This window comes from Petaurus breviceps, unplaced genomic scaffold (assembly GCF_028583685.1).
Source record: "Petaurus breviceps papuanus isolate PSGF00001 unplaced genomic scaffold, PetGlider_PUasm1.0 577, whole genome shotgun sequence".
Classification (NCBI taxonomy): domain Eukaryota; kingdom Metazoa; phylum Chordata; class Mammalia; order Diprotodontia; family Petauridae; genus Petaurus; species Petaurus breviceps.
The window spans coordinates 833,549-861,502 of record NW_027186389.1 but is presented as its reverse complement, the minus strand read 5'-3'; the positions used below and the strand labels follow the sequence as shown (position 1 = coordinate 861,502).

Below are 27,954 nucleotides of genomic sequence, written 5' to 3'. Positions count from 1 at the left end.
GGGGGGGGGGGCAAACCGGGGTCTCCATCACTCGGATCCCCGTCTCTCTTCCTCCCGGGGCTCTCAGCAGCTCAGGCGCTGGAGCATGCGCGGTGGACAAGCCTGACCTTCGGGACCCTTTCTCTAGCCCCCTCCGAGCTCAACCCCCTTGGTTTCCTGAAGCTGCTGAACGCAGCGTGGGGTGGGGGCCGGGGCCGGGGCCGCCCCTGTCCCATTTCGGAAGCTGGGGGTGGGGGTGGGGCCAGGGCGCCGGGATGCTGAGCCAGCCACCTTCCCGCAGGCTCTGAACTACATCTCCCGGCAGGCCCTGCGGTGGCCCGGCTGCCGGCAACCCCCATGGGTCCTCATGGCCTCATGGGAGTTGTAGTCAAAGTTGCTGGGGGGCTGGGGTGCTCGTGGGTCGGGGGAGGGGGGGGGGGGGGGGGGGTGAGGGCCGACGCGTGGTCCCCCTCCCTGGGTCCCAGGGCGCCATGGCCGAGGCCCGCCAGGCAGCGACCTTCCGCCTAGACCTGGGCCTGGGGACTCCGGGGCAGAGGTGGTGGAATCCAGCCTTGAAGGAGGTCGGCAGTGCCGGGCTGCGCTCCTGGAGGCGGAGCCTGGCTCAGTGCAGGGTAAGGTGGGGGGGGCCTGTCCGCTCTCTTGCCCGCCCCCCTTCTGCTCAGCCCAGCTCCAGAGCATGCCCCAGCAACCTCGTGCCCGTGTGAGCTCTTCTCCCAGGGGCTGGCCGCCAGGCTCCCTTAGGAGACCCCGAATCGCCCCGCTGTGGCCAGGCCCCTGCCCCAAGGTCCCATTCTGGGTTCACCAAACCCGCCTTTGCCATCCCCAAGTCCCCCCAAACCCTGATCTGAGACCTCCAAGCCGGCTGGCCGTATATGGGAAACTGCCGTGCCTTGTGTACTGTCCCGGCAGGATGACGTGTTGTCCGGAGCTTGCCCGGCCGGCCCGGCCAGTGGCCTCTTCCTCTTGGCGGCCATCCAGGGCTCACGGTTCATGCAGCTCGACCCCTCTTTGGGGCTGGTGGACTGGATCAAGGCCAGCCTCCCGGCCTGGTGAGGCTCCCCAGGTGCAGGGCCAGCCAGGCCCAGGCTTCACTGCTGCCCACCCCTAGTTTCTCTGCCTGGTAGATCTCTAAGCACCAGTCTGCCCCTTGGCAGTTCAGGGCAGGGCTCAAGCAGGGGTGGGCGCAGGGTGGTGGGCAGATTCCTAAGCTCAGAATCCCGGACATATGAGTGCATTGGCCCCGGGGCTGAGCTCCAGCCTGGTCCCCTCTCCTCAGGGGTGCGCGCTGGCTCCCGGGCTGCCAAGGGGTTCTGGCGGCTACCATCTTCGCCGGGGGTCTCTGGATGGCCCTGCTGCTGACCCTGCATGTGGTACTGCGGCTCCTCCTACGCTACCAGGGCTGGCTGAGCGAGCCTCGTGGGACCCTGTCCTTGCCCACACGCTCCTGGCTGGTATGAGGAGCTTTGGGGCCCGGCTTTCCAGCCCTTTCGACCCCAGCTGGTCTCTGTCTCCATTGTTCTCTGTCTCTCAGTGTCTCTGCTTTGTCTGTGGGGTGGGAGACCCAAAGGAAAGGGGAAAGGACCCAGGGCCCAGTGCTTCTGCCTCCTCCAGGCCCTGGTCAGGATCTTCTCCGGCCGTCGCCCAACACTCTACACATACCAACGCTCCCTGCCCAGCCTACCCCTGCCCTCTACAGCAGGCACTGTAGCCAAGGTGGGCATAGAAGAGCTGGGCTCCATCCCTCATACCCAAAAATCAGGGACTGTGAGAATTAGGGCCGTGGGAACCCAAGGTGTCAGAGTTATGGGGATTCTGAGATACAGGGGTTTGGGGACCAAGGGAGTCAGAGTTACAGGGACCTGGGGGTGTGGGGACTTGGGGACCCTGAGAGTCAGGAGTTTGGGGACCTAGGGAGTCAGTTACAGGGACCCAAGAGTATAGGAGCCTCAGGAGCCCAGAGAGTCAAAGGCTTGGGAACCAAGAAAATCAGGGACCCAAAGGACTAGGGTCTTAGAGCCTCAGAGGTAGATGGCCATGGCTGGATACATACCATATGTCCCCAGTATTTGGAGTCTGTGAGACCGCTGCTGTCAGATGAGGATTTCCAGGCCCTGAGCAGCCAGGCCCAGACGTTCCTACACACAGAGGCTCCCCGGCTTCAAGCTCTTCTGGGCCTCAAGGCCTGGTGGGCAGCCAACTACGTGAGTACCCTGTCTCCACACCCCAGCATGTCCCAGCATGACACGATGGGCTTGGCCACTGTCTGATCCCGCTCTCCCTTCCCCAGGTGAGTGACTGGTGGGGAGAGTATGTCTACCTGCGGTCCCGAAGCTCCCTTCTGGGCAACAGCAATTTCTATATCTTGGTGAGCCCCCTCCCTTGCTCTGCCAACCATCCTGTCCCTGGCTGCTGGCTGTGTGACCTGTGACCAGGCTCCAGCTCTGTTTCCTACACCAGTTTGGAGCATCTTTTAAGAGGTTACTGTGGGTCAGAAAGCAAAAAGGGGCCTTGCCCTCAAGATGCTTCCATCCAAGGGGGAGGATAAGGTTGAAACAATGTGTCTACAGTTCTAGGCAGTGTGGGCAGTGGTCAGCTTGGAAGGAGGCCCTGGCAGTGAGTGGGGTGAGGGGGCCTGGGAACGGCCTACACAAAGGGAAGGGCTAGGATGTGGAGAAGAGAGGCCATCCCAGGCACTGGGGACAGCCTTCACATGGTGCCTGCTACAGCCTGCCCCGTCCTCCCCACAGGACTTCCTGTCTGTGGCCCCCACTCCCCTGCAGGCCGCTAGGGCCGGGAACGCTGTGTTCGCCATGATGAGATTCCGGGAGCAACTTGGCCGTGGGGAGATTGAACCTGTAAGAGCCCAGAAGGGGACCTGACCCGGACTGGGGTGCCTCGGGAGCTGGGTCAGCAGCCTCTCCCAACCCCGGTTCATGCCATTTCCTGCCTCTCGTGGTCCAGGCAACGCTGCTGGGGATGCGCCCGCTGTGTTCTGCCCAGTACCGGCACATGTTCAACACCACTCGGATCCCAGGGGTCTCCGGAGGTGAGAAATCCTGTCGTCCACCTGGGAGGTCCTGGTGACCTCAGAACCCCCCAGAGAAGTGGCTAGAGCGCTGGATTTGGAGTCAGGATGACTTGGGTTCAGATCCAGGCATTTGTGTAATGGCTGCTGGGTGCCGGGTGCCTGGGGCTGCAGGGCCACAGGTAGGGCCAGATGCAGGCTGCTTTCTAGGGGCCTCAGCCTTATCTGTAACATCAGGGCTAAGAACCTTCAGGGACCCTGACATATGATCCAAGAGAATGCCAGTAAAACTCTTTGTGGCCGGGAAAAGGCCGAGTGCGGTCGCTGGTTTTCTTAATCGTTTGGGATGCTTGGTGGTCTGAGACCCCAACATTGAGGCCTGAGCCTGGGTACCAATGGCCTCTTCCCCAGACCAGCTGTGTCATGTCAGAAACAGCTGCAGCCACCACGTGGCTGTCCTGCACCGGGGCCGCTTCTTCCGCCTGGGAACTCGTGGGGGTCCAGGGGGCCGCCTGCTGAGCCCCCGGGTCCTGGAGCAGCAACTTCAGCACATCCTGGATGACCCAGCCCCTGCCCGGCCCTCAGAGGAGCACCTGGCTGCACTGACAGCTGCCCCCAGGTCAGTGAGCTTCCTGAAGGGCTGAGGGCCACAGGGCTCAGGGGGTCTGGCCCCGCCCTGACCCTAGCCCTGGCCCTGACAGGGCCCTGTGGGCTCAGGCTCGGGCCTCCCTGCAGGCGGGGGGCAGGAGCACACAGGCTGCCCTGGAGGTGGTGGAAGGTGCTGCCTTCTTCTTATGCCTGGAGGAGACCCCGGGACCCTCGAATGCGTCCCCCGAGGTGCTGTTAGACAAGCTAGCGCAGTCCTTGCTGGTGGGAAGTGGCCACAGCAGGTGAGCCCGGCCTGGTCCCTTCCCTGCACCCTCACCCCCCATCCTCCAGGCTTGGTTCCCCAGATGCCCCAGGGCTCCTCCCCCTCCCCTTTCCCCTCCGCCTCCCCAGCCTCAGCAGAGACCTCTCTGCCAGGCCACTCCTGCTGCTCCCCCACAGGTGGCTGGACAAGTCTCTGAATCTCGTGGTCTTTGCCAACGGACGCATGGGGCTGAACGTGGAGCACTCCTGGGCCGACGTCCCCGTCCCTTCGCACATGTGGGAGGCATGGCCGCTGTGCCCGAGACACCCCCGAGATCCCTGAGAGGCTCCCTGGAGATGGACGTCTCCGCCATCAGAGACGTGCCTAGAGAAGTCTCTCAGAGGCCAGCCTCTGCAGGGGCCAATCCCTGAGGGCAGCCCAGGGGTGAGGGGTCAGGGGTCCTAGGGCATGATGGCCTAAGGTGGGGGCCTGATGAGTGGCTCTCTTCTTCCTCCCCAGGCTATACTGGCTGCTGAATGTTTTGAACTCGGCTATGCAGCTGATGGGCATTGTAGAGGGGCCCCCGACCCCACAGTGGGACCCCCTGAGCGGCTCCTGTGGGCGGTACCTGAAGAGGTGAGAGCCTGGCTGTTCCCCTGCCTCCGTTCTCTTCTCCTTGTGGGTCCCCGTCTCCGACCTGACCTCGGCCCCCCCCTCATAGCGATCTCTACCCTGGGCAGGCAGCTGCCTCCATCCCCCTTGCTCTGCGGGAGGCCCAGGTCTTGGCTAGAGACACTGAGTGCCACATCCTTCCATTCACCCACTTTGGGAGAGGATTCACCCGACGCTGCCGTACTCCAGGAAGCAGCTTTGTGCAGCTGGCCCTACAGCTGGCCAGATTTCGGGTCAGTACCCCTGTGAGAATGGGGGGCAGGGGGAGACTGTCTTTGTACCTGCAAATCTGCTATGGGAACAGAGAAGGAAATGGAGGCTGGTGTGTTGTGGGGGCCACAGGGAGGGACACATAGGCTGGAATCAACACAGATTCTGAGGAGATACAGGGAGGCAGGCAGTGTAGACCAGGACCATCTGGCTGGGGAAGCAGGCAGTGTAGACCAGGAGGGTCTAGAATGGCCAGGCATCTGTGCCTGAGCAAACACTTGCCCTTGTTCCCGGCCCATCAGGACCAAGGCAGCTTCTGCCTGACCTATGAAGCATGTGTGACGAGATCGTTTCATGAGGGCCGCACGGAGACTGTGCGGCCGTGCACGACAGAAGCCTGTGCCTTCGTCAGAGCCATGGAGGACCCGAGGCTGACGGTAGGTGCCCTCCTGTGCCTGCCCCCCAGCACTGTCCCCAGAGCCCGGCGGTGATGACCTCTGGTTGACCTCCCCAGGATGCCCAGCGCCTGGCCCTCTTCCGAGTGGCAGCAGAGCGGCACTGGGCGCTGTGCCGGGCAGCCCTGACTGGCGAGGGCATCGATCGGCACCTCTTCTGCCTCTACCTCGTCTCTCAGCTTCTCTGTCTTCCCTCCCCGTTCTTGACCCAGGTCAGCACCCCCTACTCTGGGGAAAAAGGAGGCACCTTCAGGGAATGGGGGAAAGCCTTGGGGCCCCTGGCCCACACCCTCCTCCCGACCCCCCTTTTCAGGTTCGGGCAGAGCGATGGAAACTCTCCACCAGCCAAAGCCCAACACAGCAGCCACGACTATTTGATCCAGCCCGTCATCCGGACTATATTTGCTGCGGGGGCGGCTTTGGGCCTGTGAGTGGAGCCTTGGAGGGGCACAGTCCTTGGATGCCCAGGGTGGGCAGAGGGGGGCAGTGCTGGGCCTGCAGTGGGGCCCTGGGGGGAGTGGCCAGACCTGGGGGGTGTGGACCGTGGCACTGGGGACTTTTCTCCTCCACTGGCCCCAGGCAGATGATGATGGCTATGGCGTGTCTTACATCTTCATGGGAGAGAGCATGATCACCTTCCACATCTCCTGCAAGGTCTCCAGCCCTGACACGGTTAGAATCATTAGAGCCCTTGTCCTTCCCAGACCTTGCAGGGGTTAGGACGTATCCAGATCTCCAGGACCCTGGCTTTCCCCATCCCCCAACCCCAGTTCCCTCATCGAGCATCCTTTGGGGGTCAGAGGAGCCCAGCTTTGGACCTTGCAGGGACCTTGGGGATCATGCAGCCCAGTTATTTTGCAGATGAGCAAACTGAGGCCCAGAGTGGTTAAGTAGGCTTACCTGAAGTCACACAAGTAATGAGTGACAGCTTTAGAATTTGAATTCACTACCACTGTGACATCTCATGCCAGGAATCCTGAGCCCAGGCTTTCCACCCCCACCCTGAAGTGCTCTGGCATCCAGGCCCTCATCCTTGCCCTTTCAGGGTCCCATGCTGGATTCCCCTTCAGATCTCTGGTGCCCGGGGCCCCTCATACTCCCTACCTCGACATCCCCTTGGGGATGTGGGTTTCTGGGCCCTCAGACTTGTCCCTTTGGGAAGCCCAGCATCTAGGTCCTCACCCATCTCTTGTCTCTGCAGGATTCCCGACGGTTTGGGCAGCGCATTCAGGACGCGATGCTGGATGTGGCCGCACTGTTTGGCCTAGGCATTGGGCCCAGCACAAGGGCCCAGCCAGGTGAGGCGGCCCGGGAGGACAGGAATTCCGAGCCCCAGCAGGCACCCTCAGTCCCCAGCGGTCTGGGGCACTGAGGGAGTGGCTCCCACTTTTGGGGGCTGGACAGACTGGCCCCTGGCAGGCCCCAAAGGAGACTGAGGAGCAAAGCTGGTGTCATGGAGTCTGGAATAGTGGGGGCCACGATCGTAAGCAGAGCCCAGCCTCACCTGCCATTGTTGTTGTCACCTGGTCCCACTCCAGCTTCATCTTGCCCCTGAGCTAATCTCAGCCTGTCCCCTTCCTATATCCTCATCCCTGATGAGAACTCAGCCCCCATCCCACCACCAGCCATAGCCCATCCACAGGCTGGGGTCAGACCCACCTGACACTGTTCTGTAGGTGAGGGAGCCCCCAGCCCTACTCCATTCCATAGACTGGGGTCAACCCCAGCCTGACCCCATTCCATAGGTAAGGTTCAACCCCACCTTATTTCATGCGTGGGCTAAGGTCAGCTCCAACCTTGTTCCATAGTCTGTCAATCCAGTCCTGACCCCATACCACAGGTTAAGGTCACCCCCAGTCCTAGCCCATTCCACAGGCTAAACCTAGCCCCAGCCTTACCTCATTCCATAGGTTAAGGTTACCCCCAATGTCCCAGCATTACCCCATTCCATAGTCTTGCCTCAGCCTCGGCTCCAGCTGATTCATCGGCTAAACTCAGCCCCAATGCTTGCCTTGAATGTGACTCGATCTCAGCCCAATCACAGGCCTTTGTGAGCTCTAGTCACCCCAGAGCCCAGACCAGAGTCCTGCCAGACCATTCTCAGTACGTCCCTTCATCCTAGCTCATCATCAGCTCCCATGTCATCTGAAGCTGAGCCCCAGAGTCAGCCCAGTGTCAAATCGAGTTCATCTGGCCTACCTACAGGCCAACCTCAGCCCCAACACCTCCAACCCAGCCTCAGTTGGGTCCTTAACTGACCTCACCCAAGAAAGCCGTTAGTGAGCACCTCCTGTGGGCCAGCCAGTGTATTTGAGTCTGAGGAAATGGACACAACAGTGAAACGGTCCCTGCTGCCAAGGAGTGGACATTTTACTGAGTGGAAACAAGTGGGCATGCATGAGGAAAGAGAAAGATGTAAGGGGTGGGGTGAGAGTGTTCCCAGTTAGAAAGGCCTGTTGTAGGGGGAGGCATTTGAACCTTGGATGGAGCTGAGGGTTTTGAGATGGAGGGTGCTTATGTGAAGTCATAGACCTGGAATCAAGAAAACCTCAGCTCCAATCCTGGCCCACACTAGCTGTGTGACCCTGGACAAGTCATTTCACCTTTGGCTCAGTTTCATTACCTGTGAAATGGGAATGATAATAGCACCTATTTCCCAGGGTTGTTGGGAATATCAAATGAGATATTTGTAATGTGCTTTGCTAACCTTAAAGATCTGTATGAATAAATTCTAGCAACTGTTTGATGATGCTGATGATGGTAATAACACAGGCTGGTTCGGCCAGATGGAGTGAATGAAGAGTGGATGCAGTGAGAGGTTTCAAAGGGAAGGGGGCAGGAAGGTGATAGAATGGATAGGGCACGTGAGAAATGAAGATTTCCCTTTTATGTTGAATAAGTAATTATTGTATAAAGACCAAGGTTTTTGCCTTTTCTCCTTCCTCATCCAGAAACCAGCTAGTGGGGAAATCTCCCTTGGAGGTTTACCCAGGCCAAGATCTAATCTGGCAGTAAAAGAAATCCTAAGTCTGGGCTAATTGAGCACATTGCTGCTCATTCCCTTGCCCAGGCAGGCCTGGGGAAAGGTGGATCTTCCCTGTTATCAAGACAGGTGATATGGAAATTGATGTCTCTGACTGAGATTTGAGTAACTGAAGTCACGTACCCCAACACTTTCATCTTAACATAGCCCTCACTTATCTTTGCATCAGCCAGTCCAGGATTTCCACCCCTCATGAACACCTCCTCTTCAAAGGGTATGTAAACCATGAACACCCCCCAGCCCACTCCCCGCCATTGGGGGTCTTTTGGTCTTAGAGATAGCCAAATGGCCATCCTTTTATTAACCTGCTGGCCTTATTAATAAAATGATTAAATTACCCAGAAACTCTGTCTCTTAAATCTTTTTAAGCATCATAAGCACCAACCCTGGAGTTGGGAGAACTTGAATTCAAATCCAGGCTCAGAAACTCATTAGCTGTGTGATTGTGGGCAAATTATTTAATCCTGATGGCCTCCAAAAAAGAAAAAGGTGAAAGAAAGGCATATAAAAAAGCTTGTATTTATTAGGGAGCCAGTGAAGTTTCTTGAGCTGGAGTATCATGCTGTACACACCCTTGAACTCAGGTATTCCAGCATTCTATCCCGTGTGTCCTGAACTCCCCCTATTTACCTCAATGATAGAAGATGAAAGCTTTTGTAATTGTTGCCTGCAAAGAGAAGTGGCCCTGAATATTTTCTTTTCAAAATAAACTCGTATTGATCTCTTCTGTTTTTATATCATCCAAATTTCTATCAGCATCTTCATCCTCCTAGGTCCCCAAGAAAAAATAAGAAGAGGAAGAAATCAGCAAAAGTGGGTCATTCAATACAGTGAGAAAGTCCCCAAATATGTGACGTATCCACAGCCTTGAACCTACCACCTCTGCAAAGGAGTGAAGTGAGGAGGCCCAGAATATTTCCGATTTGTTGTAGCACTGCCTTTGGGATGACTTCCCTAATTTCTCATGTTGGTGGGCTAGGTTCCCATGGGGTGATTGATAGGGCTGTGAGGGTTCTAGAGGTAACCCTGAGGGGATGGATTTCTAGTACGGTCACTCATGAGCCCCCATCTGTGTGATCCCAGTTTACAGCTCTTGACTCGGTTAGCTTTTAGGGAAGTCATTTACTAAATAGATGTTACAAGAACAGTTGGTGCAAATATTGCTCCCCAAATCCTGGGTTATGGTCTCCCACAAGTACACATAGGGACATGGGAAGAGTGAACTCATGCTTAGAAGACAATAGTAATGAGGCACACACATAGTGTGGTATCACAGTAACAACTCCTGGTAGCTTATGGCTTTCTGCAGTCCAGGCATTCTACTAGGGTGCAAGGGGTCATGCCTAGCTCATTAATGATTGGCTTTCCACCTCCTTGGAATAACATCCTCTTCCCAGCAGGATGTCTTGTCTCCCACTGAGCCATTCTCTGTAATCCCAGCTGAATACACTTGCAGATACTGACCCAGTCTCTCTAAGGACATGGTCAATATGGCAGATAGACAGATGAGGAAGAGCAGGACAGAGAAATTCTCTTCTTCCCTTAGAAAGAATCACCTCCCAGACCCAGAGCTCCCTTCTATAGGAGAAGTTTTCATCCCTGGACTGCACAGATGCCTGATAGGCTTGAAGCTAAAATTTCTTAACCTACTTAAAGCTCCCGAGGCAGAGGGTGGTTTCCTTGTTGCATAAGCTAATCAGAGTTTATTTCTAACCAAAATCAAGAGGTCCATAATTCATAAAGTAGTTTTATCTGCTATGTGCCAAGTACCGTGCTAAGCCCTGGGTAATACAAAAAAAAGGCAAAAGACAGTCCCTGTGCTCAAGGAGCTTATAGGTTAAAGGGGAAGACACATGTGCACATACACACACAGAGCAATGACTAGGAATAGAGTAAATAAATAGGAAATAATTATCAGAGGTAAAGCACTGGATTAAGGGGGTTCCTCCCTGTAGAAGGTGGTACTGGAAGGAAGCCAGGGAGGTCAATGGTCAGAGCATTCCAGGCATGGGGAACAGCCAGAGCTGAGGAGGACCTGCACCAGATGGAGGCAGTCAGAGGAGAAAAGGGGGTACATATAAGAGGTTGCAAAGATGAGATTGACAGACCTTGGCACCACATTGAATGGGGGGGTGGTAAGAGATAGTGAGGTGTCCTGGATGACTTCTAGGCTGGGAGCCCGAGGGACTGGGAGGATGGTGTTGCCCTCCACAGTAATAGAAAGAGGAGGGAACGGTTTAATAGGAAAGATAATAAGTTCTGCTATGAGTTTAAGATGACTGTTGGACATCCAGGTTGAGATGTCTAAAGGCAGAGGTGTTAGATTGGAGGTCAGCAAAGAGAGTGAGGAAGAAAAGAGATTTGAGAATCATCAGTATAGGGATGATAATTAAATCCATGGGAACTGTTGAGGTCACTGAATGAAACAGTTTGGAGGGAGAAGAGAAGAGGGCCCAGGACCAGAGGGATCCTGATGGTGAGAGGGCACCATCTGAAGGAGGATCCAGCCAAGGAACCAGAGAAGGAGCTTCAAGAGAAAAAGGAGGAGGAGACTTGGGGTGGGGGCCTGGGGGGGAGGGGCAGGGGGTGTGGGGGAGTGCATCTGAAAGAACAAGATAGAGGGAGTGATCAACAGTGTCAAAAGCTGCAGAGAGGCCAAGGAGAATGAGGACAGAGAAAAGGCCACTGGATTTGGTGGTTGGGACATCACTGGTAATTTTAGAGAGAGCAGAGAGTAGGCTGTCTTATTTGCAAAACTTTTTGTTCTTCTGTGAAAATATCCAAAGGGAAAGACTAACCAAGAAAGAAGAATAGAAGGAAGCAGTAAAACCTAGTTCGACTCTGATCTTGTAGCAGTTTTTCAAATTTAGCCACCCACATGGTCTGAGGCCTTCAACTGAATAACCACAGCAGGGAGCTCACACCAAAGGTGAGTCTACAGTTCTGTTGCTGTGAACCTGTAGAGCCTTCTAGCTGGAGTCAGCAGCAGTCTATTGATGTGCCAACTAGGGGCAAGCCCACAGTGGTGTTACTCACACCCAAACCTGGTTCAGGGACTCCTAAAGCTCAGACCAGGAGGGTAGGGATCAGATTTTGTCTTGGACCACACAGTTTTGGACACTGAAAACAGAGATCTTTAGCCCGAGTTGCCACTTTGACCCTTAAAGAATATGGGACTCAGGGGCGGAGTCAAGATGGCAGAGTAGAAACAGGATTTCCACACGGCTCCAGCTTCCACCTTCCCCAATCCATGTAAAAGGGGACTCTGAACAAACTTTGGAGCTACAGAACCCACAAAATGACACAGAGAAGCTAACCTCCTGCTGAGGACAGCCCAACAGGCCGGCAGGAACTGGCCAGAGCAGTGCTCTGGCTGAGCCCAGCTCCACGCTGAGGTTTTAGCCCCAGGGCAGGCCTGACCAGCTGATGACTGGAGAGACTCCAGATCAGCAGCAGCTCTGGCCCTTTCCAGAATTATCAACACATAGATGCTAAGGACAAAGTGAGAGGTCAGTGCAGTCTGGACTTTGGGACCCAGTAAGTGGAAATGCATGGCTTTTGCCCCTGGGATGAGAAGCCACTGAGGGCTGTGGCGCATCCCACACCATGTGGCAGCTTCAGCTCCTGGCCTGCAGAGTGTAGGGGGACCAAGCGACCAATGTGAAGGGTAATCGCTCTTGTTTTAACCTCCTTGGATCTGGATTGTATTCTAGGGTGGAGGTCCTGGGGTGTATGTCCAGCTTGCCAGAGCATGTGGAGACCTCAGAGAGGGTACCCATCTCATACCTCTGGCAGCTGAGAAAACCCCAGCATTTGGGATGGAAGCTCCCCTGTCTGGCGGTAGAGTCTTATTGTGGCAAAAAGCCCAAAAGTCAAGTAATCAAGTGGGAACATGACCAGGCAAAGGAAGCAAAACAAACAGAAGTATCCAACATTAGACTCCTATTTTGGGGACAAAAATGATCAAAGCATGGAACAGGAGGAAGACAGTGAAATCAGAACTCCTGCACCAAAAGCTTCAAAGGAAAATATGAGCTGGTTACAGGCCATAGAGGACCTTAAGAAGCAGATAAGAGAAGTGGAGGAAAAATTGGGAAGAGAAATGAGAACAATGCAAAAAGATTATGAAATGAGTTTCAAAAGCCTGACTGAGGAAAATAACACCTTAAAAAACAGACTAACTCAAAAGGCAAAAGAGGCTCAAAAAGGCAATGAGGAGAAAAATGTCTTGAAAAGCCAAATTTGCCAGATGGAAAAAGAATCTCAAAAGCTCACTGAGGAGAATCATTCCTTCAGAATTAGATTGGAGCAAATAGAAACTAATGACTTTATGAGAAATCAAGATGCTGTTAAACAGATCCAAACAAATGAAAGAATAGAAGGCAATGTGAAATATCTCATTGGAAAAACCACTGACTTGGAGAGATATCAGGAGAGATAATTTAAAAATTATTGGACTACCTGAAAGCCATGATCAAAGAAAGAACCTAGAAATCATCCTCCAAAAAATTCTCAAGGAAAACTGCCCTGATGTTTTAGAACCAGAGGGCAAAATAGAGCTTGAAAGAATTCACCGATCACCCCCTGAAAAAGATCCCCAAAAGAAAACTCCTAGGAATATTATAGCCAGGTTTCAAAATTCCCAGATCAAGGAGAGAATATTACAAGCAGCCAGGAAGAAACAATTTGAATATTGTGGAAACACAGTCAGGATAACTCAGGATCTGGCAGCTTCTACACTGAGGGATTGAAGGGCTTGGAATATGATACTCTGGAGGGCAAAGGAGCTGGGATTAAAACCAAGAATCACCTACCCAGCAAAACTGAGTATCATATTTCAGGGGAAAATATGGTCATTCGGTGGAATAGAGGACTTTCAAGCATTCTTGATGAAAAAAACCAGAGTTGAATAGAAAATTTGACATTCAGATACAAGAAGCAAGAGAAGCATGAGAAGGTGAACAGGGAAAAGAAATCACTAGGAACTTATCAATGATGAACTATTAACATTCCTACATGGAAAAATGATAATTGTAACTGATGAAACTTTTCTCAATATGAAAATAGTTGAAGGGAATAGAAATATATATGTCTACATCAGAGGGTATACTGGCATATAAATACATATGTGAATGTGTGTATATATGTTTACAGGTATACATAAGTAGAGGGCACAGGACCAATTTAATAGGAGGATACTTAAAAGGTGAAATGAAGAGGTAAGAGAGGAATATAATGAGAGGAGATGGGGAGAGACAGAATGGGGTAAACTATCTCATATAGAAGAGGCAAGGGAAAATGGTTACAATGGAGGGGAAGAATAGGAAGGCAAAACGGGATGGGTCAACCTTATTCTCATTGAATTTGGCTCAGGGAGGGAATGAAATACACACTAAATAGGGTATCTCACCCTATAGGAGACTAGGGGGGAAGGGGATAAGAGGGAGGATGATGGAAGGGAGGGCAGGCTGGGGGGGAGGGAAGTTGGAAGCACCCACTTTTGAAAAGGGATGGGATCAAAGTAGAGAATAGAACAAGTGGGAGGTGGGATAGGAGGGAGAGAAATATAGTGAGTCTTTTACAATATATCTACTATGTTAATGTTTTGCATTAGCTATGTATGTACAACCTATACTTAACTGCTTATCTTCCCAGTAAGGGTGGGTGACAAGGGAGGAAGGGAGTGAATCTGGAATTCAAAGTTTTAAAATCAAGTGTTTAAAATTATATATATATACTATTATTAATACTATTTTACATGTAATTGGGAAATAAGATATACAGGCACTGGGGCATAGAGATCCACCATGCCCTACTGGAAAAGTCAAAGGGGGTATGGGAGAAGATATGTGAGAGACAGATTGGAGGAGGGGATATCCTGTGGGATTGCTATTTTGAGGTGGTGGGTAGGGGAAAAATGGGGAGAAAATTTGTAACTCAAAATCTGGCGGAAATGAATAATGTAAATCAGAAATTAATAAAGCATTTGGAAAATGAAAAAAAAAAAGAATATGGGACTCAGAACTCAGAGAAAGCACCATCAGGCCCAAGAAAGTACAAAATTGGACCATGAGGCATGGACACTACCTTTAGAAGTGCACAGAGTCTGACTCTAACATAAAGTCCTAAATTAGGAAATAAGGCAGGAAGAATAAGTAAGCAAACAAACAAAAAATCCCAACATAAAAAACTCTAATGACGACAGGGATGTCTAAAACCACACTTGGAAGAAGAGAATGGTCTCAAAACATCTCCAAGCCAAGCCTCAAAGAAAAATATATCTTAGGTAAAATTTCAACTAGAATTCTTAGGAAGAAATAAGCCAGAGTTTGTTTCTTTTTTAAAGTAATAGATAGATAGAGAATAACATTTACTCTCTGTGTTTCTGGATGTGAATAAGAATCACTTTTGTCAGCTAATTATATAATAGGATTAAGAAATTTAATTCTATGCCACTGAAAGAAATCTTCTCTAAGACTGTAAGATAAAGAAATCTTAATCTGTTTTGGTTTACTTTGGACAAGCTCATTAAGTGGTTAAAGATAGACATTCAAGTACAGTACTTTGCACCTAGTAAAGCTCAAATGTTATATTCATTTATGAAAACTGATTTGATCTTGGATATACTCTTTTATCATCACAATGAAAGCATGGTGTTTTGTGTCTCATTTTTAAAGTAAAGTTTAGTTCATTCAAATGAAATGAGCTGAGTTTTCCTTTCTTTGGTTTGATGAGCTTGATATTTTTGGATGAATATCCAATGAATGTTCATCTTAAAAAAAAATTATCTAGGTGCACATCCAAATGAAATACCATAAATCTAAATCACTAATAACTAGATAAATGAAAATCAAGACAACTTTGAGGTTTTGCCTCACGCCCAATAGATTGGCAAAGACACAAGATCAGTCCAAGATGAAGATTTTTGAACCAATGGGCATATTGCATTTTGGGTGGATTTGTGAACTTGTCCAACCATTCTGGATATCCATTTGGAGTTAAGCAAAGAAAATGGTTAAAATATTCATATGCTTTGACTCAGAGATCCCCTTTCTAGATGAATAACCCAACAAGGTCAAGAGTCAAAAGCAAGGTATGGTGTATGATAAAATATCTATAGCAGCATGGTTTTTTTGGCAGTAAAGAACTGGAAATGTAGCAGATGCTTATGGACTGGGAAATGATGAAGCAAGTTGTGAAGCCAGAGACTAATGTGGATAAACAGCGTTCACTAATTAATATAGATTTTAAAAAGAAAGGTATAGCAAATGAAAATGAAAGGGAGGTGTGTGTGTATATGTGTGTGTGTTGAGTGAAGCAATCACACACACACACACACCAGTTAAAGTAACTAACATCAAACTACTCTACCCTTGACAGCTTTACCAGGGAGAATGTCTCTATTCAAGCAATTAATCAGTCAATCAAAGGTATTTAACTGATGTATAGCTCTGCTATTTCCCTGTGAGTCTTCTCTAAAGGAGCAAGGTCAGAACTGGTATAGAAAAGTGTTTCACAGACTTTGTGTGTGTGGGGGGGGGGAGGGGGAGAGGAGAGGATGGTTTTGTACCCACTGTGCTTACTAAGTAAATATCTGAATAGCCAGAGGAGTCTATGGCCCTATTCTCCCAGTCCCAGTCTCTGTTACTCAATGCTGGCACACTTAAGGCTTAACCTCACCCAGTTCTCATTAGGACCTGCCACCCAAATTCTCCATGAAATCTGGTTCTGCTTCAGAATTCCTTTTTTCTTTTTAAATGTTATATATATTTAAATTGTTTGGTCTTTATTAATTTATTTGTTTACTTTTAGTTTACAAGATTCAAATTTTCTCTCTCTCCCTCCCCTCCCTGCCCCCCATGATGGCATACAATCAAGTATAGGATCTGCAAATACTTTCCCATTAGACATTAGTCAGGTTATAAAGAGGGATTGTATCAGATGGAATGAACAATGGGAAAGAGGAAACAAAACCAAACAAGAAAAAGAAAAAGATCAGATAGTTTGCTTCAATCTGGATTTAAGCTCAGTTCTTTCTCTGGATATAGACATCTTCTCTATCATGAGTCTTTTGGGGGTCACTTATAACCCTGCATTGCTGAGAAGAGTCCAGTCTATCAAGGATGGTCGTCAAACATACGTTGTGTCTGTAATTGTGTACAAATATCTCCTGGTTCTACTCTTCTCACTCAGCATCAGTTCGTATAAGCCTCTCCAGGTAAATATGAAGTCCATCTGCTCCTCGTTTCTTATAGCACAATAGTATTCTATAACATGTATATACCATAACTTGTTCAGCCATTCCCCAATTGATGAGCATTCCCTTAATTTCCAATTCTTTGCCACCACAAAAAGAGCTTCTTTAAATATTTTTGTACATATAGTTCTTCCTCCCACTTCTATGATCTCTTTGGGATTGCTTCAGAATTCCTGGTTCTGAGAGGTGCCAGACTCTGTACCTTGTGGAGTAGTTATATTTTCCCCAGGTAATCTTTAGAGCACTCCCTTTGCTATTGGTCCTTGTTCCTTGGCCCCACCACTCTACCTTGGAATTAGCATCGCCAGCAAGTAAATCCTTTGTCTAAAAACTCTCTATAAGCCTGAGCTCCCAGTGGCTCTGGGGTTTTGACTGGAGCACACGCAGCCCATTGGAGGGAAGATGGGATGCTGGTAACTGTCCAGAGAGAGTACATAACTATTTGTTTCTTTTTTTTTAAATTCAATTTTTAATTTATTAATTTGTTTGTTTCCTTTTAGTTTACAGGATTCAATTCCACAATTCCTTGAATTTCACATTTTGTCCCCCTCCTTCCCCTTCCCCCCCCATGGCGTCTTATAATCAAGTATAGGATCTGTAAATACTTTCACATTATACAATGGTCAGGTTATAAGGATGGATTGTACCAGCTGGAATGAAAAATGGTAAAGAGGACATAAAATCAAATAAGAGAACGAAAAAGATCAGGTATTTTGCTTCCACCTGGATATAAATTTAGTTCTGTCTAGTTCTTTCTCTGGATGCACACATTTCTCTCCATCATGCGTCTTTTGGGATTGACTTATATCCCTGCATTGTTGAGAAGAGTCCAGTCTATCAAAGTTGGTCATCACACATACGTTGTGTCTGTAATTGTGTACAATTTCCTCCTGGTTCTACTCATCTCACTCAGCATCAGTTCTTTTAAGCCTCTCCAGGTAAATATGAAGACCGCCTGCTCCCCGTTTCTTATAGCGCAATAATATTCCATAACATGCATATACCACAACTTGTTCAGCCATTCCCCAATTGATGGACACCCCCTTAATTTCCAATTCTTTGCCACAACAAAAAGAGCTGCTATAAACATTTTTGTACATTGGGTCTTTCTCCCATTTCTATGATCTCTTTGGGATATAACCCTAGGAGTGGCATTGCTGGATCAAAGGGTATGAAAGTATTTATAGCCCTTTGGGCATAGTTCCAGATTGCTCTCCAGAAAGGCTGGACAGAACTATTTGTTTCTCATTCTTCCGCTCACCAAGAAGAGTGATCATCACTCTGAAACTGGCGAGCGGGGACAGCTAAAGGGATCCCAAGATGGTACTTAGCTTCCCTTGATGAATTCAAGTCCCCTGGTCCTGACCAACCCTGTCCTAGAATTCTGAAAGAAATGGCAATGGTGAACTATCTAGTCAGTGGATATTCAAGAGGTCATAGAAAACTAGAGGAGAGCCACAAGATTGGAGAAGAATGAGTGTCCCCATTTATAAAAAGAGTAGAGAACAGAGGCTGCAAACTCCATGTGGAATTAGTGTCCAATCTCTCATCTTTAGTTGTGCACATAGGGAACTTGAAAAACCTCTGGGTAGACTGAGTGTTGCTAACATGAAGAAACTGGGGAAATGGTGCTTGGAGAGGGCCAAATGACATCATTGTATCTGGGTCCAGGTGCTGTGCGTCTGACTGGGGCTGATCAGATCCCCTACCACAGGTCAGGCACCAATAATAGTCCATGTGAACATTTGAGGTGGATTCTCTAAATTTCCACAACTTGCATTTCTTTTAAGCTGCTGCAATTCTGCTTCACTCAGAGAGCACGGCACCTTCTTTTTGCCTTTTTTTTTTGGAGGGCAATTGGGGTTAAGTGACTTGCCCAAGGTCACGTGGCTATATTTTGTGCTAAGTGTCTGAGGGTGGATTTGAACTCAGGTCCTCATGAGTCCAGAGCTGGTGCTCTATTCACTGCACACAGCACCTTTAATGCAGGCACGTCATGCTGGGCAGTCCTGTGCCGGTGGCTCCCGCGTCTCATAATTGATTCCAAAGTCCATCAGAGACACCTTGAGATTGTCCTTGTATCGCTTCTTCTGACCGCCATGTGAGCGCTTGCCTTGTGTGAGTTCTCTGTAAACTAGTCATTTTGGCACGTGTATGCTTGGTTTTCAAACAATGTGGACAGCTCATCAGAGTTGCACTCTCTGCCATAGAGTTTGAATATTTGATGATTTAGCTTGAGAAAGGACCTCAGTGTCTGGTATCTTATCCTGCCCAATCTCCCTGAGACAATTTAAATGGAAGTGGTTCAGTTTCCTGTCATGGCACTGGTATACTGTCCAGGTTTCACAGGCAAACTAAAATGAGGTTGGCATGATGGCTCTGAAGACCTTCAGGCAGCCTAATATCTCTTCTCTCCTACACTTTCCTTTGTATGTTCCCACACACTGAGCTAGCTTTGGCAATGTATGCATCAACTTCATTATCAAGGTGTACATCCCTGAGAAGTTTACTGCCAAGGTAGGTGAAGTTATTCACAACATTCAAAATTTCTCAATTTGCTGTAATTAATGGCTCTATGTATGGATGGTGTAATGATGGCTTGTGGAGAATCTGTTTTCTTGATGTTAATTGTTAGGTCAAAATTAGCACAAGCGACCGAAAATTGAGCCGTACTCTGTTTCATTTCAGCCTCATAGGCTGCATTGAGTGCACAGTCATCCTCAAACAAGATGTCACGTACCAACTCCCCCTTTACTTTCGTCTTGGCTTGAAGCCTTTTCAAGTTAAATAATTTACTGCCAGTGCAGTGCCTGAGACTGATGCTGATTTCATCCTCGTTGAATGTGTCCAACAGAAAACATCATGCCAAGAAGCATAGAAACAGGCACACAATCCTGCTTTTCTCCATTGATGACTGGAAAAGTGCTAGAACATCAACCGTTATCCAGAACCCCACCAAGCCTGCTGTTATGAAATTGATGTACAATACTGATGAAGTTCTCGAGGCAACCAAATTTTGCCATAATCTTCCACAAACATTCACAATGGACAGTATCAAAAGCCTTGCTTAGATAGATGAACCTTAGACCTATGTTCTGCTCAGTGTTGGCGATGAGAAGGTCATGAGATGCACAAATCTTCAACAGGAAGTGACCAACTCCATTCCTCCCAAGGACTCTCTGCCATGTCTGATAATCTGTGCCTACTTTGGCATTAAAGTCACCCAGAATTATATTGTCCTCTTTTGGCATATCAGTGATGAAGGTCTCTGGATCTTTATAAACTTTTTCTTTGACCTCCTCGGGGTTTTTCATGGTGGGAACATAGGTGCTAATGATGGTGGTGTGGTGCCTTCCTGCAAGTGGCAATCACGTCGTCATGAGCTTACAGGCCACCTTTCTGGTACTCCCCTTCACTGTAGCCACTCCAGAAGAAGGTGGATCCAGCTCTGACTCTGGGAAGTTGCCCTTCATTTGCCAGCCTTGCTTCACTCGGGGATGCTCTCTGGAAGCAATACCTGCTGATTCTCTTTCAGCAAGAGCTGTTTGCCTTTCTGGTCTACTGTATTTTATGTTGTCCATAAGTGTGCACACATTGCATGTATTGATGGTGAAAGGAATCATTTTACAAAACTTTTTGTACATTTTTGTTTGTTTGTTTTAGAATTTATTTTACTTTATTTGCTTTCTGGAGAGGGGGAGGCAGGGCGATTAGGCTTAAGTGACTTGCCCAAGGTCACACGGCTATTAAGTGTTAAGTGTCTGAGGCTGGATTTGAACTCAGGTCCTCCTGACTCCAGGGCCGGTGCTCTATTCACTGAGCCACCTAGCCGCCCCTACATTTTTTTTGTTTCAAGCACAAGTTAGTATCCCTACCTGCTGTGGTAAGCAGGCCAGGGTTAGGAGAAGCAAACAATTTTTAGGATACCTTTTCTATCCCGTTCCTCATACCAGGAGGTGAGCAGAGCAGTCCTTAAAAAGGGTTGTTCAGACTCTTGGGGGGGAGGGGTTACCTGACCAGTGAGAAGACGACCCTAGGGTCTGGGTGGCCTGTGCTCAGGGTTGTGACTACAGCTCCTAGTGTGTGTTGCTTTGTTACCTGCCCATCAGCACAGGACTCTGGGGGTAGGTAAAAGTGGTACAATGGTATGGACCATGTTCTTGACTTGCCATAAATTGGATTTAAGTGAGGCAGGGTTGCACAAAGTAATCAGCCTCACTCCCTCTTTCAATCATTGAAGTATGACTGCAAAACAAAAGCCAAGACAACTGAAGAAGGGTCAGGATGCCTAACCGAGTTCTAAGCTCTCCACAGCTCCTCTTCTATTACCTACACCATCCATTGGAACAAATTGTTCACATCTGACTTTTCGGCCACAGGAACCAAGTGTGTCAGATGAAGGTCTTATTTCCAAGATGTGTAAGGAACTGATTCAGATCTGTGAGATAAAAGTCATTCCCCAAAAGATAAATGGTCAAAGGATATGAACAGTCAAATTTTAAAGGAAGGAATCTAAGCGGTGATCAATCATATATTTTTTAAAGGTTAAAGTAATTATTAGAGAAATTAAAATTAAAGCAACTTTCAGGTTCTTACACACATCAGACTAGCAAAAGTAACAAAAGAAGAAAGTGGGAAATGCTGGGAGGGTTTGGGCAAATGGTTACACCCATGCATCACTGGCAGAGATGGGAATGGGTACAACACCATGGGTCCATTGTGGAAAACAATTTAGAGCTGTGGCCAGAGAGTTACCAAACTGTGCGTGCTGTCTTGGACCGAGGTATACCACTACTAGGTCTATACCTCAAATAAAATTTAAAAAAGAGGAAAATGGGCTATTTGTACAAAGATATTTATAGTCTCTCTTTTCATGGTACCCACAAATTGGAAACTAAGAGGATGTCTTCTTACTGAGGGAATGGCTAGCTGAATTGTAGTAATATGAATGTAATGGAATATAATTGTACCATAACAGGAACAATTGAAGAGGAAATTGGCAAGATCTTTATGAACTGATGACACAACAAATTGAGCAGAACTAGAATAATTATGCAAAGATCGCAACATTAGAAAGACAGACAACTCTGAAAGACTTCAGAACTCTGATCAGCCCATATGAACTACACCATTTACCTACTGCCAGAAAGTTAACAGACTTGAGATGCAGAGACATAATGTTTTTGACATGGTTAATGTGAGAATGTCTTTCGCCACACTATGTAGGTATACATTGATGGACTTGGCTTTTTTTTGTTGTTGTATTAAGTTGTTGATGTGGGGGAGTAGAGGAGAATGAGATTGATAAAAGAAGATGCTCATTATTTGAAAAAAAGAACAAAACAAAAGCAATGATAGCTCTGCAAGAAATGTGGTTGTGTTATCAAGTAAGACAATGGTTCCCATTTGGTACAGCATGAGGTAGCCAAAGACTGGGAACTTGACCTATGATTCCAAAGAGAATGTAAAATACCTTGAGTAAATATAAATAGCAAAAGAAGCTACAACTGAAAATGTGGGAAAATTGGAACACTAATGCATTGTTGGTGGAGCTGTGAACTGATCCAGCCATTCTGAAAAGGCATTTGGAACTGTTCTCAAAGAACTATAAAACTGTGCGTACCCTTTGCTCCCTCAATACCACTACTAGGTATGTATCCCAAAGAGATCATAAAAAAGAGGAAGGGACCCACATGTACAAAAATATTTATAGTAGCCCTTTTTGTGGTGGTAAAGAATTAGAAATTGAGGGGATGCCCATCAATTGGGGAATGGCTGAACAAGTTGCGGTATATGAATGTAATGGAATATTATTGTTTCATAAGAAATGATGAACAAGCAGATTTCAGAAAAATCTGGAAAAACTTGTATGAACTGATGCTGAGTGAAGTGAGCAGAATCAGGAGAATATTGTACACAGTAACAGTAACATTGTGCGATGACCAGCTTTGATAGACTTAGCTCTTCTCAGCAATGCAAGGACTGAAGACAACTCCAAAAGACTCATGATGGAAAATTCCATCCACACCCTGAGAAAACTATGGCGTCTGAATGCAGATCGAACCAGACTACTTTCTCCTTTGTGTGTTCTTTCTTTCTCATGGTTTTCTCCTTTTGTTCTGTTAATTCTTTAACAACATGACTAATGTGGAAATATGTTTGACTATGATCATACATGTAGAGTTTCTATCAGATTGTGCACTGTCTTGGGGAGGATGGGGAGGGAGAGAAAAATTTTGTGACTCAAAATCTTATAAAAGTGAATGCTGAAAATTAAAAATAAACAAATAAAACAAACTCCAACTATCCCATGGCAAAGCTGGCACATGACCCTGGGCATTCCCTGGCACTCTGTCTCCTTTGTTCTGTTTCTATGTAATGCCTGGCATGATCTGGGGTTGGTGCAGGGACCCATGATGTTACTTTGCCCTGCTGCTTCCCAGGATGACTGACCTCTTGTAAATAAACTTTCTCAATTAATCTAATTAACCCTAATAAAACCTATTAATATCCAAGCTGGCATGGGCCCCTCTTTCTTTGCTTTCTCTTAGAAGGTCGGCCACCCTACAATTGGCATACTTAGGGCAGAACAGATCTGTCCTTTATGAGAACTTGTCCCTAGAATCTTCTAATGGCACCTTTGTCATGGTGTTCCACTAAACATACCTTCAGCAGTCTCCAACTCTGCATTCTCCTCTCCCAGCATTAATTGCACCATTTCCCACTGGTTTTCCAACTCTGTACTCCCCTCTCTACAGCCTATGATTGCTCTCTCCAGTTGCATTCCAGTGGTGGGACAGCTGGTCTCCAAGTATTGTTAATGTTTTCATGTCAGTGTAGCTGGGGGTGTCCAGGGAATGCCTCCCTGGATTTGGGCAGTGCTGTTAGGAGTTTTGTCCATGACTTGGGTAAAGGCTGTGATTACCTTCTCATCAGATCTGAAGAGGACACAAAAGTGGATGGATGGGGAACTCACTGAACAAAGGAGCATCTGAAAGTCCAGGCTGGAGCATCAGGTGAGTTTAATAAGATGAAATTCAGTGGGGCTAAATGCAAAGTCTTACTCGGAGGTACAAAAAAATCAGGGCAGCTAGGTGGTACACTGATAGTGTACCAGGCCTGGAGTCAAGAAAACTCATCTTTTTGGTTGTTTGTTTCTTTGCCTCAATTTGTGTCCCCACTGCCCAGCAAAGAGCCTGGCACGTAACAGGCACTGAAGAAAAGCTCAATGGTTGATTGACTGCTTGATAAGAATCACAAGATTTGTGCTTGATGTGTACAAAGCAAAATTCTATCACTTATCTCAGTGTATTTGGAGAATTTAAATTCTAGCAAACTTTTGGGGCTTGTTTGCATTGACTCTCTAGGTCTGGAATGAGATAGAAAGAACATGAGCCATATCTTGGTACAGACTGGCCACTTCCCAAGGTATACATGGGCATTCACTCCACCAGGAGACAGACCACTTCTAACTCTGCTGAAGAACTATGGAAGCAGCTTCTCCAAGAAATGCTGATACTAGTATGTATGAAGATCCATGTTCAAGGGGACCCACAGCCCGAGTTCCAAAATTTCCCATTGCTGAACATATTAGGTACATGGAGCCCTGAGCAAAAACGTCAGAGAAGTCAACAGAGGGCATTTCTAGTGTAACGGCAGATTTGCTCAAGTCAATTGATTAAATCATTTCACCCACTTTAAAGTAAGTAATAAAATGCTACCTTGCTGTTTAATTTCGTCTGACTTTTCATGACTCCATTTGAAGGTCTTTCTTTGTAAAGATACTGGAGTGGTTTGCTATTTTCTTTTCCAGCTCATTTTACAGATGAAGAAACCAAGGCAAGCAGGGTTAAATGACTTGCCCAGGGTCACATAGCTATGAAGTATCTGAGGTTGGATTTGAACTCAGGTCTTTCTGACTCCAAGTCTGGAGTTCTATCCACTTTGCCACCTAGCTGTCCCAAAATTCAACCTTGTGCAGATACCTTACTCAGGTGAGAAAAAAGCATCTCAATCAACCATAGGCTTTAAGATCAAGGGAAGAAAAATCAATTGGACTGACTTTTCCCAGGAAGAGTAGATTGGCTGAGAAACTTGGGAACACCTTGTGGTACTTGTGGAAAGCCAGGGAGCTAGTTCAGAACTGAAGGTATTTGAGCAGAGGAGACTGGATGCCTTTAGGGAGAGCGAGGAAAGGAAGAAAGCCCTTGGTCTCACTCATTCCCATTCTTGTATCTTTTCTTGACCCTTGACCTCAGGATAGCCTTTTGAACCACCTCATATCATACCTCATCGATATCCTAGCAGCACCCTTGGATTAGCTGATGCCAGGCTGGGTAAATAATAACAATGACAACAATAATAGTAATAATAGTGGCTAGCATTGAGATAGCACTTTAAAGTTTGCAAAGAAGAGATATGTGATCTCATTTCATTCTCACAATCAACCTATGAGCAGAAGTGTGCTAGGAAATGACTTTTTTTGTTTTTAATTTGTATTTTTTCCACTTAATAGTATTTTTTCTGATTACATGTAAAGATAGTTTTCAACATTCACTTTTAGAAGTGAATTTTTTTCTCCCTCCTTTCCCTTCCCCCTCCCCAAGAGGACAACTAATCTGATTCAGGATATCATGTACAATCACATCGAACATCAGTCATGTTGTAAAGAATTAGAACAGAAGGGGAAAACCTTGAGAAAGAAAAAACCAAAAAAGGAGAAAATAGTCTGCTTTGATGTGCATGCAGGCTCCACAGTTCCTTCTTTCTCTGGGTGTGGATAGCATTTTCCATCAGGGGTCTTTTGGAACAGGAAATGTTTTAACAAACAACTCTTCCCTCATCCCCCATTCCCAAAAGAAAATAAACAGAAAACCCATTTAAATTTAATTTGCATTGTTAACATTTTCTCCATCACTTTCTGAAGTCTAGATAAGTTAACAAAACAATAAATTAAACCCTGATTTGTGGTATTTCCCACAATGAAGATTTAACAACCAACTCTCTTTAAGCCCAATACAAGCTGGCACCAGAACACCCCTGCCTGTGAGTCAGGGGCCATTATTAACCCTATGTGATAGTAATGGCATTTAAAGATTCCCCTGTATTGGCTTGGTTTTTCAAATTGATTGTGTTAAAACCCAGAACTTGTTAATCCCACCTGTGGGATGGACTTGTTGACTTGAAAAGAGAGACACGAACTGGGAGGAGCTGGTGACGTAGATTTGGAGAGACAAGAGAGAGGCAGAAGAACTTTTTGGAAGCAACACCCTTGTGGAGGCAGAGAGAGAGACTGAGAGAATTGCTGGCAGCCACTTTGAATTGCCCTGGACTTTTGAGACCTGCCCCCTGAGCTGCCAAGGACTGAGGAGACACGGCTGTTTTGCTGGTACTTTGTCTGTCTGTTTTGATGTTGTTTTGCCAGATTTGTCCACTGGTGAAAGACAGTGCTGTTGTTGCAGGGGTCTGGAGACTGTCCTGCAGACAGAGTGACTACTGTCCACTGGTAAAGGACAGTGCTGTTGTTGCAGGGGTCTGGAGACTGTCCTGCAGACAGAATGAATACTATCCACTGGTGAAGGACAGTGCTGTTGTTGCAGGGGTCTGGGAACCTTTCTGTTGGTTCAGAAGCCCTGAAGAAGGATTTTCTTGTTGTATGTTTACAGAAATCCTGGGAGAGGGTTTTGCTAATGTTTTCAGGGGTTCTGGGACTGTCCCACAGACAGAGGATAAATTAATGAAGGGAATGGCAATGTATCTTGTGGCCTTGCTAAGCCTTGTCTCCCCAGGAACTAAGATTGCTGAGAACTTGCCTCCTGTCAAGATGAAGAAAAGACCTCCATTTGGGTATTAAGTGCTGTGCTTAAACTTGATGTAACTCTGGGGTAGATTCAATTGTGATCCAGGGGTGGGGAACTTTTGACCTTTTTGTGCTCTGTGATTGAACAAATGAAGGTACTTTACTTATGTTTGGAAACTAATCTCCATTTGAGAAGAGGGGCTTTGTGGTGGACTAAATGAAGGTACAGCCTAGGGGTGGAGTAGTATTTAGAACAGGGACTTTGTAATTGATTGAATGATTGGAAGGTCCTGGGGTGGGGTAGTACTTGGAGATTATTTAATCACACTTAGTAAATGCTGTATTTGGAATGATGTCATGTTTTGATCTTCTCTGTTCTTGGTTGGTCACTGAATAAAGTGGAGAGCCCCTATGCTGGTATTTTGAACCTTGGGAAGTTGCCTTTCCATTCCATTCCATTACACCCTATTTTACAGTGAGGAAATTGAGGCAGAGGTTTAATGACTTATCCTAGGTCACACAGCTAAAGTTTCTGAGGCAGAATTTGAACTCAGGTTTTTCTTCTTAGCTCCAAGTCCAATGCCCTATCCACTGTGTCAAACTCTACAGAGAACTCAGCAGAAAGCAACATCATACCTAAGGGAGAAAAGGAGAATAAGCATCTATCTAGTGCTTACTGTGTACCAAGCACTGTGCTAAGAGCTGTTTACAAATATTATTTCATTTGACCCTGATAACGGGCTTGGGAGGTAGGTACATTTTACAGTTGAGGAAACTGAGTGAAACAGCAATTAAACTACCTGTCCAGGGTCCCACAGTAAGTGTCTGAGAACTCAGGTCTTCTGTGAGCTATGGCACCATCTAGCTGCCTTAGGAAACATCTTGAAGATTCCATCAAAGGGTTTTCCAGGGACAGTGAGCTAGTCCTTTAATCTCTAAGCTTGAGCCTAGACTCTGTGCTTTTGGGAGAGTGAGGGATCTCTTTTGGAGGGATGATGCTATTCTTATTAACTCTAGCTTAGCAAATACCCTTTTTCTAAAAGCTACCTAAGTCTAATATCTGACTAACTGATAATAAACTAACAATTGTGAAGGTCAGCACACTGGTGGGGGCTCATGAGTCATGTAGTACTAAAAAGATACCTTCATCCCCAACCTGTTAGCACTACCCCTAGAATCTTATGGGGAGATGTAGCCAGCCTTGCCCTAAGGGACCTGATTGGCCCATGTGTTTGGGAGTTGGGATAAGGAATCCTGGCTATCATACGGGCTATACTAGTATATGTGTACAACTTCCCAGGGCACTTCCACAGACTCTACCATGTCTATCTATTGACTTGTGCTTTGGAGGCTCAGGCTGAGAAATTGGCTGTCTCTTGGATAAGAAATCAGCTGAAAAAACTTACCAATTAGCAATAACTTCAACCAACAGGGTTTGAATGGGAACAAACATAGGGGACTGAGCACAAATTCAAGACAGGGCAAGAAACTTTGTTGAGAAGTTAGGAGATGAGCAAAGCGTTTTGTAACTTGGTCTTCTCCTCTTTTGATTTTTCTCATGAGTTTTTGTGCCCTAGGGAGGTACTGCCTGTCCATTGAACCATCTAAATCTTTCTGTATAAGTGACTTCTCTTGCTCTTTCC

The 27,954-nt window shown here is 47.3% G+C and overlaps 1 protein-coding gene and 1 long non-coding RNA gene across 3 annotated transcripts in view; one reads left to right on the top strand and one right to left on the bottom strand.

The window, feature by feature from the left end:
• The window catches only part of LOC138173329 (uncharacterized), a 3,687-nt gene extending 1,515 nt beyond the window's left edge, over window positions 1-2,172 (bottom strand). The window contains exon 1 of the long non-coding RNA XR_011171368.1: window positions 2,051-2,172. This is a non-coding gene — a long non-coding RNA (uncharacterized lncRNA). The remainder of the gene's footprint in view (window positions 1-2,050) is intronic.
• On the top strand, window positions 423-7,955 carry CPT1C (carnitine palmitoyltransferase 1C). Of its 2 annotated transcripts, XM_069103328.1 has the most exons (18): window positions 423-611; window positions 910-1,049; window positions 1,277-1,451; window positions 1,612-1,713; window positions 2,064-2,201; window positions 2,288-2,365; window positions 2,748-2,855; window positions 2,962-3,046; window positions 3,437-3,644; window positions 3,727-3,915; window positions 4,073-4,178; window positions 4,395-4,511; window positions 4,616-4,780; window positions 5,060-5,194; window positions 5,272-5,424; window positions 5,526-5,639; window positions 5,792-5,884; window positions 6,414-7,955. In XM_069103328.1, exons 1-18 carry the CDS (start codon window positions 471-473, stop codon window positions 6,582-6,584), a joined length of 2,418 nt encoding a protein of 805 aa, XP_068959429.1. In that variant the 5' UTR covers window positions 423-470; the 3' UTR covers window positions 6,585-7,955. The 2 variants fall into 2 exon arrangements, with proteins under 2 accessions (XP_068959429.1, XP_068959430.1); XM_069103329.1 differs by lacking the exon at window positions 3,727-3,915.
• Window positions 7,956-27,954: the final 19,999 nt, after the last annotated feature.